Source organism: Salvelinus fontinalis, chromosome 33 (genome assembly GCF_029448725.1).
Source record: "Salvelinus fontinalis isolate EN_2023a chromosome 33, ASM2944872v1, whole genome shotgun sequence".
In the NCBI taxonomy this organism is placed as follows: domain Eukaryota; kingdom Metazoa; phylum Chordata; class Actinopteri; order Salmoniformes; family Salmonidae; genus Salvelinus; species Salvelinus fontinalis.
The window spans coordinates 2,597,478-2,613,054 of NC_074697.1; the positions used below are offsets into that span (position 1 = coordinate 2,597,478).

At 43.1% G+C, this 15,577-nt stretch overlaps 1 protein-coding gene across 5 annotated transcripts in view; it reads left to right on the top strand.

Moving 5' to 3' along the window:
* Window positions 1-8,493: 8,493 nt before the first annotated feature.
* Window positions 8,494-15,577, top strand: part of LOC129831638 (aldehyde dehydrogenase, dimeric NADP-preferring-like) — a 19,442-nt gene continuing 12,358 nt past the window's right edge. The window contains exons 1-4 of one of the 5 annotated variants that reach the window (XM_055894987.1): window positions 8,494-8,560; window positions 14,429-14,607; window positions 14,902-15,030; window positions 15,413-15,515. In XM_055894987.1, the coding sequence (XP_055750962.1) occupies window positions 14,452-14,607; window positions 14,902-15,030; window positions 15,413-15,515 (388 nt within the window). In that variant the 5' untranslated portion in view covers window positions 8,494-8,560; window positions 14,429-14,451. Of the gene's footprint in view, window positions 8,561-13,296; window positions 13,591-13,618; window positions 14,065-14,406; window positions 14,608-14,901; window positions 15,031-15,412; window positions 15,516-15,577 lie in introns of those variants that run through there. The other 4 variants (XM_055894986.1, XM_055894985.1, XM_055894989.1 and 1 more) reach the window with 4 other exon arrangements.

Here is a 15,577-nt window from a genome sequence, read left to right on the forward strand (position 1 = left end):
CTCCACAGTGAGACTACTTCAATCCACACATTCCAACTAGAGGATCTGATCCAGAGAGGTCACAATCATTGATCCCTGGATTACCCAAGATGCCTGGCGAATAGCTTCTGACTGTATTTACTGTAAGAATCAACACAAATCTCACGTAATTTGGCCAGGTGTTTGTTTACGTAATCTGTCCTTGTGATATACATTTTTGAATCACTTTTTTTTAAAGACTACAATGGAACAGCGCACGTGATTTATACTCTCCATTTCATAAAACAACAACAACAACAACAACAACAGTGATTGATTGTGTGACTAAGGATTTATAAAGAAATATACTGGGCGGCCATGTTGAGTACAATCAGACTTTGTAGTTACCAGCAGCAATCTGAGTGAAGGTTATCAGGGAGTTTATCAGGGATCTTATTAACAGTCTTTCATGTATAATAACTCAAACCTTTTTGAATAAGTTGCGCACTAGAGTAATATATTGAAAAGTATGACTTTCTATTTCAATAAATTTGACTTGTGGTGAGGTTCAGTTTTGACCAGTTTAATTTATTTATTTTAAGAAAGAGAACACACTCTGCCTCACCAACTACCATGACAATACAACGGAACCACACACACACACACACACACACTATTTTTTTTAAATAGACAAAAAAAACATCCTTGTCACCTGATACATCGTTAAAATCGAATATCCCTTTGCATTTTTAAATTATTTTTTTGATCTCACCATTGTTCACTTACATTTAGCAGCTCTAATTACCTTTGGGTGGCCTAGATTTCCTCCATCTCAGTGTGTGTGTGTGTGTGTGTGTGTGTGTGTGTGTGTGTGTGTGTGTGTGTGTGTGTGTGTCTTAGATACCTTAGCCAAACAGTTTAAACCAGTTCCATGCATAGTAACATAATTACTCCAGCCATTTGCACAACACAGTAACACAACGCTGGGAATTCATCAAACACCCCACCGCCTCAGGAAAGGACCATTTCTTGTTTTTAGATCCATAATTTATTAGTGTCGTTGAGATATCTCACAGTAATTCTCTAAGTCCTTTACCCTATGACCGGAGCATATACTTTACACTGGTCTTCTCTGAAGGAGTGTATTCCTTCACATCGGGAACGCAGTTGATATGGGGGATGTGTGTGTGTGTGTCTGGGTGGGTGTTGGTGTGCCAGATAAGTGAGGTGTGTGCGTGTGAGAGCCAGGAGTTGAGTCAAACATAATTAGGACTGGGCTGTGATGACAGAGACAGTCTAACCAGTTGAGCTCTGACCTGCCGGCTGGTTGCACTGAGAGGGAAATGATTCTCGGGCAGAAACAGACTGCTGTCTGGGCTTGGGCGGTATCCAGATTGTCATACCTTTATACCGACCTTGTGCCATACCGTGATATTCAGTAATACCGGCACTGAGCACAAGGAGCGCTGTTTCCAAACCTCACTGTTAGCGATGCTAACAAGTACATGTAAAATCCCATAGAGAATGCTAACTAAATGCTAACGAGCGCATTGCAAACATTTTGTACAGTTTCTGACCTAAACCACACAAGTAACTAAAAAATGCTACCTAGATAGCTAACAAACTACTAAATTAGCAAACCAAATGCAGAACTGCTGAGCATTTAGCACATTTTAGGCAGTTAACGTAATAGTTCTAAGATATCTATCTGGTAAGTATCTAATAAATCAAATACTGTAAATCAAATAAATAATTATAATACATAAATAAATGAATAAAATAATACTGCACAGTTTCCTAAGGCCAAGAAGCGAAGCTGCCATCTCTATCTGCGTCATCTTGTATTCTAAAACTAGATCACTGTTGCGCAACAGTGAATGACTCACAAGGCGCCGGTCACTCATCGTTGTGTGCTTGTTAACAAACACCATATGACACGTGACTGGGGACTACCATAAACTTCATAATAATGTGACAGGTGAAATGAAGAAAGCTATTTTATTTTATCTCCTAGCGTATTGCACAAGTTGACTGCAGGCACCTACTTAAAAAGTAGCTACAAATATTAAAATGAATAAAAATACTTAAAATAAATTGTTTCAACGGTATTGACTGTATTAAAAAAATGTTAAATATTTTTCCAAATACCCCGGTATACGGTATATACGGTATACGGCCAAGCCTACTGCTGTCATCACATACTGTAGAACTTCAACCCTCTGTCATAGAGCCTACCTTATGCTGTCGTTAGCCTGCCTTAACAGAACCCTCTGTTATAGAGCCTACCTTATGCTGTCGTTAGCCTGACTTAACAGAACCCTCTGTCATAGAGCCTACCTTATGCTGTCGTTAGCCTGACTTAACAGAACCCTCTGTTATAGAGCCTACCTTATGCTGTCGTTAGCCTGACTTAACAGAACCCTCTGTCATAGAGCCTACCTTATGCTGTCGTTAGCCTGACTTAACAGAACCCTCTGTTATAGAGCCTACCTTATGCTGTCGTTAGCCTGACTTAACAGAACCCTCTGTTATAGAGCCTACCTTATGCTGTCGTTAGCCTGACTTAACAGAACCCTCTGTCATAGAGCCTACCTTATGCTGTCGTTAGCCTGACTTAACAGAACACTCTGTCATAGAGCCTACCTTATGCTGTCGTTAGCCTGACTTAACAGAACACTCTGTCATAGAGCCTATTTTAGGGTGTCGTAAGCCTGACTTAACAGAACCCTCTGTCATAGAGCCTACCTTATGCTGTCGTTAGCCTGACTTAACAGAACCCTCTGTTATAGAGCCTATTTTAGGGTGCCATAAGCCTCTGTTGTCAAGAAGCCTACTTTATCTGGTAATAGAGCTTTTTACATCAACAGAACCTCAAAGTATGCATTGCTGTAACATGTATTATTGAATAGACCTTATGAAATGCAACAACGAATATCAGTATATCACAAAATGATGAAACACTGTGGTAAGTCATCGTCAGGGGAGTGAGATTCACAGTCGAAAAGCTAGCACTGTCACACTTGCTCCTGCTACGCCCTCTGGTGTTCATCTAGTGTCTTCTTGACCAGCAGCTACTCCCCCAGTACACTCTCTCTCTCCCTCTCTGTGTGATTGTGTGGTTGGAGACAGGTGTGGTGGAGTCAGAGCAGATCCCTACCAGCTGCAACTCGTTCCATAATCAAGACCTCTACAAATACTCAGTCCTGCCACTTCCACTCTGCCAGATCTCTGCTCAGTCAGATCATGATTCTAGCCATTTATGATTATTCAAGATCCTGTTACTCTGCTGTGCCTGTTTCCCTGTCTGACATCGTTTATCCTCTCATTGCAGTTTACCGCTCTGTCTCTGTCTCCTGTCTCCTGTTCCACATCTCACCACCCAACTACCTTGCTCTGGATTTTACTCACCACTACCACCTTGGATTCCCCTCAGGACCTGTTAACCCTGTTCTACCCAGCTCACTCCAACCTCGCTCTACACATCTGGTTTTTCTGCAACTCATCCGAGCCTCCCCGGAGCTGCACTCCATATCTCCCTGTGTAACAATAAATATTTTGGTTCATTCATCTCTGTTTCCTCATCTGAGTCTGCTCTTGGGTTCCCCTGTGTCGCTCCGCTTAACAAGCATGTTAAAACACAGTGTTGCTGTCACCAACACGGCGGGCTATCTAGTGGTTAGAGCGTTGGACCAGTAACCGAAAGGTTGCTGGATGGAATCCCCAAACTGACAAGGTAAAAATCTGTCGTTCTGTCCCTGAACAATGCAGTTAACCCACTGTTCCCCGGTAGGCCGTCATTGTAAATAAGAATTTGTTCTTTAACTGACTTGCCTCGTTAAATAAAGGTATAAAAAAAATTCTGACCTCTCGTCACTCTCAGATACATCCCAAATGGCACCCTATTCCTTATGTAGTGAAGTCATTTTGTAGTGCACTACATAGGGAGTAGGGTTTAATTTGGGATGCAGACCCTCTACTGTGCTTTGTCACTCCATCCCTCCTCTCTTTCCCTCTCTGTCTGGTCTTGTGTCTCTGCCAGTGTTTTCACTAGGGAGTCTTTCTGCAGCTGAGGTTGAATAGGGAGTAGTGCTGATTAGAGCCAGAGACATACAGTGCGTTCAGAAAGAATTCAGACCCCTTGACTTTTTCCACATTTTGTTACGTTACAGCCTTATTCTAAAATGCAGTTTTGTAATTGTCTAAAACAAGCAGACAACAAGAACATTGTGTTTGAAAATGTTTTTTTGCTGTGAGCCGATGGGGTAACCTAGGTAACCACAGGCTGTTTACCCTACAGGTGGGCAGAGTCACGACGTTCTAGCTAATACCGGACTGGGTCTATCCCTGGAGGCAGTCAATAATATCTGTCGGCTGATTGGTTGAGCCTTCTTGGGCGCGTGACGTCGCAAAACCCTTGCCAAAACACAAAACATGGCGGACAACTTCTCTCACCTCAGCTCTGAAACCAGTAGTAAACACCTTCAGTTACAGGGCCTTCAGAAAGTATTCACACCCCTTGACTTTTTCCACATTTAGTTGTTACAGCCTGAATTTAAAATGGATTACATTTGGATTTTTTTGTCACTGGCCTACACACAATACCCCATAATGTCAAAGTGGAATTGTTTTTAAATTTTTACAAATTAATAAAAAATGAAAAGCTGAAATGTCTTGAGTCGATAAGTATTCGACCCCTTTATTATGGGAAAACTTCCTAAGAGTGGTCTCTTCTCCATCAATTTCTTTGAATATTCATTGAGGGGTGGTGAATATTCAATGAGGGATGTTCAATATTCAATGAGAGGTGTTGTCGTCAACCGCCTGAATTCTATGGCAAAGGTATTACAAATGAATCAACCTCATGAATATGCATAGACTGTCTCGAATTTCAGCAGGGACAGCTCTGATATAAAGTGTTTGTTTTTTCTCAAAGTTGCCAGGATGTCACTTGCATCACACATATTAACACTCCTAACAACCTAAGCATTACCAAACGTCTATTAGATCAAATAAGCATTACGTATCAAAATAGCAATTCATGTTTATCTTGACTAAATTCAATGTACTCATTGCCCCCATACAAAAAAACTCCTCACCTGCTTTAATAATCAAGATCATGGACACATTTTTTGGGTGGAGAAAACCCTCTCACTTCGCCTCTTCCTCTCTGCTGACAGTTACAGGGGGTTTGACTAGATGAGATACACTTTATGTCACAATTGACCAGAATTGACCATTCGTAGCAGGTTAGGAGAACTTAAGCAGCATGTTAGGATAATTAACGTAGCAGGTTAGGATAATTAACATAACAGGTTAGGATAATTAACATAACAGGTTAGGATAATTAACGTTACCGGTTAGGATAATTAACTTAACAGGTTAGGATAATTAACTTAACCGGTTAGGATAATTAACGTAACAGGTTAGGATAATTAACGTAACAGGTTAGGATAATTAACGTAACACAAAGAGCACAAAACTAATGAAACAAATAGAAACACCGGGCTTTATCGTTGTTTTTTTACAGAAATGTTTAGTGATTGACTAGGAATGCCTCGGAGATCGACCAGTCGATTGCGACCGACCGGTTGGTGACCACTGGTTTAGAGAACCATGGGAGTGTCCCAAATGGCACCCTATTCCCTATATAGTGCACTACTTTTAACCAGTTTGACCAGAGCCTTGGTCAAAAGTAGTGTGCACTACATAGGGAATAGGGTGTCATTTGGGACACATTTCATAAATGGATACTATGAACAGTTGAGATCCCCACAGCAGACCCCCCCCCCTCTTAGCTGCCCTGGTCTCTGCGACCCCTCCTACTTAAATAACATAGTGGCCTGTGTGAGGGCAGGGAGGGACTGGAGCGTATCGGTCATGACTGGTTTAATAACGAGAACCTGTCAGCGACCTGTGATCCAAGGAAGAAAGGGAGATAAAAGCCACAGCAGTTAACTGTGTGTCTCTAACTGACCTGTACAATAATAACTGAATAATAATAGCACAATAATAATAAGGTTAGTAATGAGACTATATACAGGGGGTACTGGTACAGAGTCAATGTGCAGGGGTACAGGTTAGTAATGAGGCTATATACAGGGGTACAGGTTAGTAATGAGGCTATATACAGGGGTACAGGTTAGTAATGATACTATATACAGGGGGTACAGGTTAGTAATGATGCTATATACAGGGGTACAGGTTAGTAATGATACTATATACAGGGGTACAGGTTAGTAATGAGACTATATACAGGGGTATAGGTTAGTAATGAGACTATATACAGGGGTACAGGTTAGTAATGCGACTATATACAGGGGTACAGGTTAGTAATGATACTATATACAGGGGGTACAGGTTGGTAATGAGGCTATATACAGGGGTACAGGTTAGTAATGAGACTATATACAGGGGTACAGGTTAGTAATGAGGCTATATACAGGGGTACAGGTTAGTAATGAGACTATATACAGAGGGTACTGGTACAGAGTCAATGTGCAGGGGTACAGGTTAGTAATGAGGCTATATACAAGGGTACAGGTTAGTAATGAGACTATATACAGGGGTACAGGTTAGTAATGAGACTATATACAGGGGGTACAGATTAGTAATGAGACTATATACAGGGGTACAGGTTAGTAATGAGACTATATACAGGGGGTACAGGTTAGTAATGAGGCTATATACAGGGGTACAGGTTAGTAATGAGACTATATACAGGGGTACAGGTTAGTAATGAGACTATATACAGGGGTACAGGTTAGTAATGAGACTATATACAGGGGTACAGGTTAGTAATGAGACTATATACAGGGGTACAGTTTTATTATTGTTATTCAATGAGCTATTTGTGTGTCTAAAATGGGGAAACACTTCTATTTTCTCTCGCCGATCCATCATGAAAAGTAAAATGTTCCTCAGAGATTTCAAGATGCGTTATGAGAACATTGTTCCACAGCTCCAAAGGCTGAAGTCTTGTTCCAAATGGTACCCTTTTCTCTACATAGTCCACTACTGTTGAACAGGGCCCCATAGAGATCTGGTCTGAAGTAGTGCACTATATAGGGAACTGTGTGGCATTGGGGACACAACCCTCGCGCTGTTGCAACACAAGAATGGCTTTGTCACCGTCAGACAATGTATGGTGTTGTTGAGGAAAATCTAACCACACAGAACTAGCTACATGATCTACAGCCCCCTTTAATTACCCAGCATGCACCATTCTCCTCCACTAAATGAGGCCTTTGTTTTCTTGTACCTCTTGTTTGTTGACCTCTTGACACTTTGTCCTCACATGAACAGTCCCTTTAAAGTATATCTGACTGCCAATCTCCTCATCTCTGTGACTTGCTGTGTCACTGTTTGTATTAACTTGTTGTCCTGTTTTGTGAATAGAGGTGATGATGGGAGCCATTTTGTGCCTTGTGTTTCTTGCAGAGGTTCCTGCTGTGAGGCTGACGTGGGGAAACTGGTGTTCCTGCGGTGAGGCTGATGTGGGGAAACTGGTGTTCCTGCTGTGAGGCTGACGTGGGGAAACGGGTGTTCCTGCGGTGAGGCTGATGTGGGGAAACGGGTGTTCCTGCTGTGAGGCTGACGTGGGGAAACTGGTGTTCCTGCTGTGAGGCTGACGTGGGGAAACGGGTGTTCCTGCTGTGAGGCTGACGTGGTGAAACTGGTATTCCTGCTGTGAGGTTGACGTGGGGAAACGGGTGTGCCAACTGTGAGGCTGACGTGGGGAAACGGGTGTTCCTGCGGTGAGGTTGACGTGGGGAAACTGGTGTTCCTGCTGTGAGGCTGACGTGGGGAAACGGGTGTTCCTGCTGTGAGGCTGACGTGGTGAAACTGGTGTTCCTGCTGTGAGGCTGACGTGGTGAAACTGGTATTCCTGCTGTGAGGCTGACGTGGGGAAACGGGTGTTCCTGCTGTGAGGCTGACGTGGGTAAACTGGTGTTCCTGCTGTGAGGCTGCCGTGGGAAACTGGTGTTCCTGCTGTGAGGTTGACGTGGGGAAACTGGTGTTCCTGCTGTGAGGCTGATGTGGGGAAACTGGTGTTCCTGCTGTGAGGCTGACGTGGGGAAACTGGTGTTCCTGCTGTGAGGTTGACGTGGGGAAACGGGTGTTCCTGCCGTGAGGCTGACGTGGGGAAACGGGTGTTCCTGCCGTGAGGCTGATGTGGGGAAACGGGTGTTCCTGCCGTGAGGCTGACGTGGGGAAACGGGTGTTCCTGCTGTGAGGCTGACGTGGGGAAACGGGTGTTCCTGCCGTGAGGCTGACGTGGGGAAACGGGTGTTCCTGCCGTGAGGCTGACGTGGGGAAACTGGTGTTCCTGCTGTGAGGCTGCCGTGGGAAACTGGTGTTCCTGCTGTGAGGTTGACGTGGGGAAACTGGTGTTCCTGCTGTGAGGCTGATGTGGGGAAACGGGTGTTCCTGCTGTGAGGCTGACGTGGGGAAACTGGTGTTCCTGCTGTGAGGCTGACGTGGGGAAACGGGTGTTCCTGCGGTGAGGCTGACGTAGGGAAACGGGTGTTCCTGCTATGAGGCTGACGTGGGGAAACGGGTGTTCCTGCTGTGAGGCTGACGTGGGGAAACGGGTGTTCCTGCGGTGAGGCTGACGTGGGGAAACGGGTGTACGCGTGGCTCCACCGTCTTGGACCCTAATTTAGATTTGTAGTGCTGAAGCAACAGTTATGGCTCAGTGTCAGTCTTACCAAAAATGCAATAGATCATTTTAAATAAAAAAGTTTTAAGTAACTTTAATTTAAACAATGGTTATAAACCTTCAATCTTTTTAAAGACGTTTATAATGCCATTAAACTTGTTTAATGCAGGTTGTTTTTATTTCGTATTGTGCCATATGCATTTAATTTATGTTACATTGTTGAAAATGTATTCTAACCTCAATGACAGACTGAGTATCATGTATTCGGTGTATTCTTCCTGGGTATTTCCTAAAGGACGGTTTTGTAATGTAAAGAATTTGCCTCCTATTGTTTTACACGTGATTATGTCCAATGGTTCTCTAATTAGTATGGAAGGCAAATTCCAAGCATTATAATGGACTGTGTGAATCATAGCCTACAACCGTATGAACGAAACCATAGAATTAGGAATTAGAGTAAACAAATCATTGAATAGGATCTCTATGGATTAAACTTCCTGCAGTAATCCATCTCCCTCTCAATCTGTATTACGGAGTCCAACAAACATCTCCCTCTCAATCTGTATTACGGAGTCCAACAAACATCTCCCTCTCAATCTGTATTATGGAGAGTCCATCAAACATCTCCCTCTCAACCTGTATTATGGAGTCCAACAAACATCTCCCTCTCAATCTGTATTACGGAGTCCTGCAAACATCTCCCTCTCAACCTGTATTATGGAGAGTCCAGCAAACATCTCCCTCTCAACCTGTATTACGGAGAGTCCAGCAAACATCTCCCTCTCAATCAGTATTATGGAGTCCTGAGAACATCTCCCTCTCAATCTGTATTATGGAGAGTCCAACAAACATCTCCCTCTCAACCTGTATTATGGAGAGTCCAGCAAACATCTCCCTCTCAACCTGTATTATGGAGAGTCCAGCAAACATCTCCCTCTCAATCTGTATTATGGAGAGTCCAACAAACATCTCCCTCTCAACCTGTATTACGGAGTCCAACAAACATCTCCCTCTCAACCTGTATTATGGAGTCCAGCAAACATCTCCCTCTCAATCTGTATTATGGAGAGTCCATCAAACATCTCCCTCTCAACCTGTATTATGGAGTCCTGCAAACATCTCCCTCTCAACCTGTATTACGGAGTCCTGCAAACATCTCCCTCTCAATCTGTATTATGGAGAGTCCATCAAACATCTCCCTCTCAACCTGTATTATGGAGAGTCCAGCAAACATCTCCCTCTCAACCTGTATTATGGAGAGTCCAGCAAACATCTCCCTCTCAATCTGTATTATGGAGAGTCCAACAAACATCTCCCTCTCAATCTGTATTATGGAGAGTCCAGCAAACATCTCCCTCTCAATCTGTATTATGGAGTCCAACAAACATCTCCCTCTCAACCTGTATTATGGAGAGTCCAGCAAACATCTCCCTCTCAATCTGTATTACGGAGTCCATCAAACATCTCCCTCTCAATCTGTATTATGGAGAGTCCATCAAACATCTCCCTCTCAATCTGTATTATGGAGTCCTGCAAACATCTCCCTCTCAATCTGTATTATGGAGAGTCCAGCAAACATCTCCCTCTCAACCTGTATTATGGAGAGTCCAGCAAACATCTCCCTCTCAATCTGTATTATGGAGAGTCCAACAAACATCTCCCTCTCAACCTGTATTACGGAGTCCAACAAACATCTCCCTCTCAATCTGTATTATGGAGAGTCCATCAAACATCTCCCTCTCAACCTGTATTATGGAGTCCTGCAAACATCTCCCTCTCAACCTGTATTACGGAGTCCTGCAAACATCTCCCTCTCAATCTGTATTATGGAGAGTCCATCAAACATCTCCCTCTCAACCTGTATTATGGAGAGTCCAGCAAACATCTCCCTCTCAACCTGTATTATGGAGAGTCCAGCAAACATCTCCCTCTCAATCTGTATTATGGAGAGTCCAACAAACATCTCCCTCTCAATCTGTATTATGGAGAGTCCAGCAAACATCTCCCTCTCAATCTGTATTATGGAGTCCAACAAACATCTCCCTCTCAACCTGTATTATGGAGAGTCCAGCAAACATCTCCCTCTCAATCTGTATTACGGAGTCCATCAAACATCTCCCTCTCAATCTGTATTATGGAGAGTCCATCAAACATCTCCCTCTCAATCTGTATTATGGAGTCCTGCAAACATCTCCCTCTCAATCTGTATTATGGAGAGTCCAGCAAACATCTCCCTCTCAACCTGTATTATGGAGAGTCCAGCAAACATCTCCCTCTCAATCTGTATTATGGAGAGTCCAACAAACATCTCCCTCTCAACCTGTATTACGGAGTCCAACAAACATCTCCCTCTCAACCTGTATTATGGAGTCCAGCAAACATCTCCCTCTCAATCTGTATTATGGAGAGTCCATCAAACATCTCCCTCTCAACCTGTATTATGTAGTCCTGCAAACATCTCCCTCTCAACCTGTATTATGGAGTCCAGCAAACATCTCCCTCTCAATCTGTATTATGGAGAGTCCAGCAAACATCTCCCTCTCAATCAGTATTATGGAGTCCAGCAAACATCTCCCTCTCAATCTGTATTATGGAGAGTCCAACAAACATCTCCTTCTCAATCTGTATTATGGAGAGTCCAGCAAACATCTCCCTCTCAATCTGTATTATGGAGTCCAGCAAACATCTCCCTCTCAATCTGTATTACGGAGAGTCCAACCAACATCTCCCTCTCAATCTGTATTATGTAGAGTCCAGCAAATATCTCCCTCTCAACCTGTATTACAGAGTCCATCAAACATCTCTAGTGGTTGTTGTTGTGGTTCAAGTGTTGAAGCTCACTTAAAATGTTTATCAAGCACATTCATGTGGATTGATAATCCCGTCTCGCGGCGCTAAACTGACATATGGAATTGTTTTAAGATGGTTATACAATACATGAACAAAAGTATGTGGACACCTGCTCGTCGAACATCTCATTCCAAAATCATGCCCATTATTATTATGGAGTTGGTCCCTCCTTTGCTGCTATAACAGCCTCCACTCTTCTGTGAAGGCTTTCCACTAGATGTTGGAACATTGCTACGGGGACATGCTTCCATTCAGACACAAGAGCGTTAGTGAGGTCTGGCACTGATGTTGGGCGCTTAGGCCTGGGTCGCAGTCGGCATTCCAATTCATCCCAAAGGTGTTTGATGGGGTTGAGGTCAGGGCTCTGTGCAGGACAGTCAAGTTCTTCCCACACCAATCTCAACAAACAATTTCTGTATGGACCTCGCTTTGTGCATGGGGGCATTGTCATGCTCAAACAGAAAAGCTGTTTCCCCAAACTGTTGCCACGAAGTTGGAAGCACAAATAGTCTAGAATGTCATTGTATTCTGTAGCGTTAAGATCTCCCTTCACTGGAACTAAGGGGCCTAGCCCAAACCATGAAAAACAACTCCAGACCATTATTCCTCCTCCACCAAACTTTACAGTTGGCATTATGCATTGGGGCAGGTAGCGTGTTCCTGGCATCCGCTAAACCCAGATTTGTCCATTCGTCCGTCGGACTGGCAGATGGTGAAGCGTGAGTCATCATTCCAGAGAATGCGTTTCCACTGCTTTACACCACTCCAGCCGGCGCTTGGCATTGTGCATGGTGATCTTAGGCTTGTGTGAGGCTGTTCGGCCATGGAAACCCATTTCATGAAGCTTTACGACCAACGCTACTGACGTTACTTCCAGAGGTAGTTTGGAACTCGGTAGCGAGTGTTGCAACCGAGGACAGACAATTTTTACATGCTATGCGCTTCAGCACTTGGCTGTCCCATTCTGTGAGCTTTGCCTACCACTTCCTGGCTGAGACATTGTTGCTCCTAGAAGTTTCCACTTCACAATAACAGCACTTACAGTTGACTGGGCAGCTCTAGCAGGACAGAAATTCGACGAACTGACTTGTTGGAAAGGTGGCATCCTATGACGGTGCCACGTTGGAAGTCACTGAGCTCTTCAGTACGGGCCATTCTACTGCCAATGTTTGTCTATGGAGATTGCATGGCTGTATGCTCGATTTTATACACATGTCAACAATGGGTGTGGTTGAAAAAGCGGAATCCACAAATTTTAAATGTGTCCATATACTTTTGTATATATAGTGTACTAGGGATCATTTAACTATTTGATTTTGAATTTTAGGACCCCTTTGGATATAAAAAAAATATTAACAAATGAGTTGATTAAATATTGATTTTGGCCTTTACTACTAAAGCCCAAAGAAACTATTTGAATAACACATTCATAATGGCAAGAAAGACTGAATAACACATTCATAACGGTAAGAAAGACTGAATAACACATTCATAACGGTAAGAAAGACTGAATAACACATTCATAACGGTAAGAAGGACTGAATAACACATTCATAACGGTAAGAAGGACTGTCAAAAAATACATGATAAGAAACAAGATTTTGTCTGTCCTAAATCTAGGAGACATTAAAAAAAACATATATGTATATTTTAAACATATTTAATTACCTTCATTAAGAAAATTCTAGGTCATTTTTAGCTCGTTTTCCATAAAGACAAATAATTGCAAAAATGCAAAAAACGGCTAATTTGAGTAGGCTACGGTCTGCGGCTAAACCGATACCAGCCGTCGCCTCTAGCAATAAATGAACGTGAATCCCACGGTTACGTCAGTGAGGCAGAACCTGGGCAGAACAGGAGGTACGGTACTGTGGCATAATGTAGTTCACCTCCTTGGTAATGAGACATCGATTGCAGCGCGTTTTTTTCACGTGGTGAATGGCTTTTCATTTTACGCAAGAAGTTTGCGCAGAATAGTAAAGTATCTGATATCGTTTTTTTTAAAACACTGTCCCGCAGGATTTAACTTTTCAGAAGTGTATTTTTTGTCATTCATTTTTCCGATTCATGGATGGAATTTATTGACAACAGACAATAATCCTGCGTGCTTCTTTTATTCATGTGTGAGTATTGGAAACGTTCTTTTACTTTTTTTTCATGTATTTGATGATGTAGTTAAGTTTATTCAACAGACAAAATACTATTCAGTACTTCTTTATTGTACGGGTGAAAGCATCGTAATTTACCAGTTCATGATTATTTCAACATATTTGACAACCAACCAACCAAGTAAACAATTTTTTTTAAGTCAAATTTTATATTCCACATTTTGATTGATGGTAGAGAAAACAAACAACTGAACAGTACTTTCAAAGTACTGTCGACCCTGTAGTTACTCTTCTAATGTAGACCGTGCTTTGTACTCTCGTTCTCGTCCTCTGTTGAATCCCGCTGCACATCAGATCAAAGTTGATTAGAAAATATACTCTTCAAGAAAAATACAGTAGACCTACTTCATGTTTGTTCATTTTAAGCAGACCACAAAAGCAATGGACATTTATTTGATGGTTTGGGATAATTCTCTGCACTTTCTTCACGTGAGTATTCATAGGCATATCTATGATAAACCAATGTACTGTAACTATTCAAAACAATTATCTTTCATAAGAAATGTAGTTAAATACAGTATATAGCCATGTATGATATAAGTATAAGGATGGGCATGCATATTTGAGTTATTCCGTGCCTATTGTCCCTGTGTCTGTCTGCTGTACTTTACAGGTGTATTCTAGTGACATGTACCTGTGTCTGTCTGCTGTACTTTACAGGTGTATTCTAGTGACATGTACCTGTGTCTGTCTGCTGTACTTTACAGGTGTATTCTAGTGACATGTACCTGTGTCTATCTGAACCTGGTGTACTTTGTGTGTACTTTACAGTGGCTGTGTGTTTACTGTTCAGGTGTGTGCTGGTGACCGGTTACCATGGAGAAGCAGGCGGCGCAGAGGGCCAGAGAGGCTTTCCTCGCTGGGCGGTCGCGACCCCTGGAGTTCAGAGTTCACCAGCTCAAGTCCCTCCAGAGGATGATCACAGACAGACAGGGAGAGATCGCCACCGCCCTCAAACAGGACATCAACAGGGTAAAAGCTTCAAACATACAGTAGTTCGTTACACGGAGCTGTGATAGTCTGAGGCCAATTGTGACACCTTCGATAAGAGCCAATTAAATGAGCCTTGTAAGTATATCACAAACTATCACGCCTCTGAACTATGAATTATGTCTTCCTCAGCAGCTTTTGAAAGTTTAAAGTGTTGGGAATAACTGTACAAATACACAGACTTATACATTTAGATAATTTTGCAAAGACTTTCAGTAAGTTTACTGTGGAAATAGCCGTGTCTCACATCAGTAAACCTCACCTTGCGTTCCACAGAGCCAGTACGACACCCCGCTGTTTGAGCTGATCGGCCTGGAGAATGAGATCAGCCTGGCTGTGTCGAAGCTGTCCCAGTGGGCTGCTCCTCGGCCTGTAGAGAGGAACCTCCTCACCATCTCAGACCAGGTACGGTATGGAAGACTTATCAGTGCACTACATCAGTCCGTTTACACTGAGCTACACTGTTAGAAACAAAGTTATATCTAGAACCTAAAATGGTTCTGCCGCTGTCCCCTTTGAATAACCCTTTCAACAGAGGGTTCTACTTGGAAGTCAAAAGTGTTCTACTTGGAACTCAAAAGGATTCTACTTGGAACTCAAAAGGGTTCCACTTGGAACTCAAAAGGCTTCCACTTGGAACTCAAAAGGCTTCCACTTGGAACTCAAAAGGGTTCTACTTGGAACTCAAAAGGGTTCTACTTGGAACTCAAAAGGGTTCCACTTGGAACTCAAAAGGGATGAATAAAGTTTAATGTACTGTACTGTCTGTAATGTAATGTACTTGAAGGCGTACATCCAGCCGGAGCCCCTGGGAGTGGTCCTCATTATCGGGGCCTGGAACTACCCCTGGGCCCTAACCCTGCAGCCCCTGGTCGGGGCTATCGCTGCAGGTACGCCCCAACGACCCCGCCCCCACCCACCCCTCCATTCCTATTCCTCCTTAGCTGTGTAA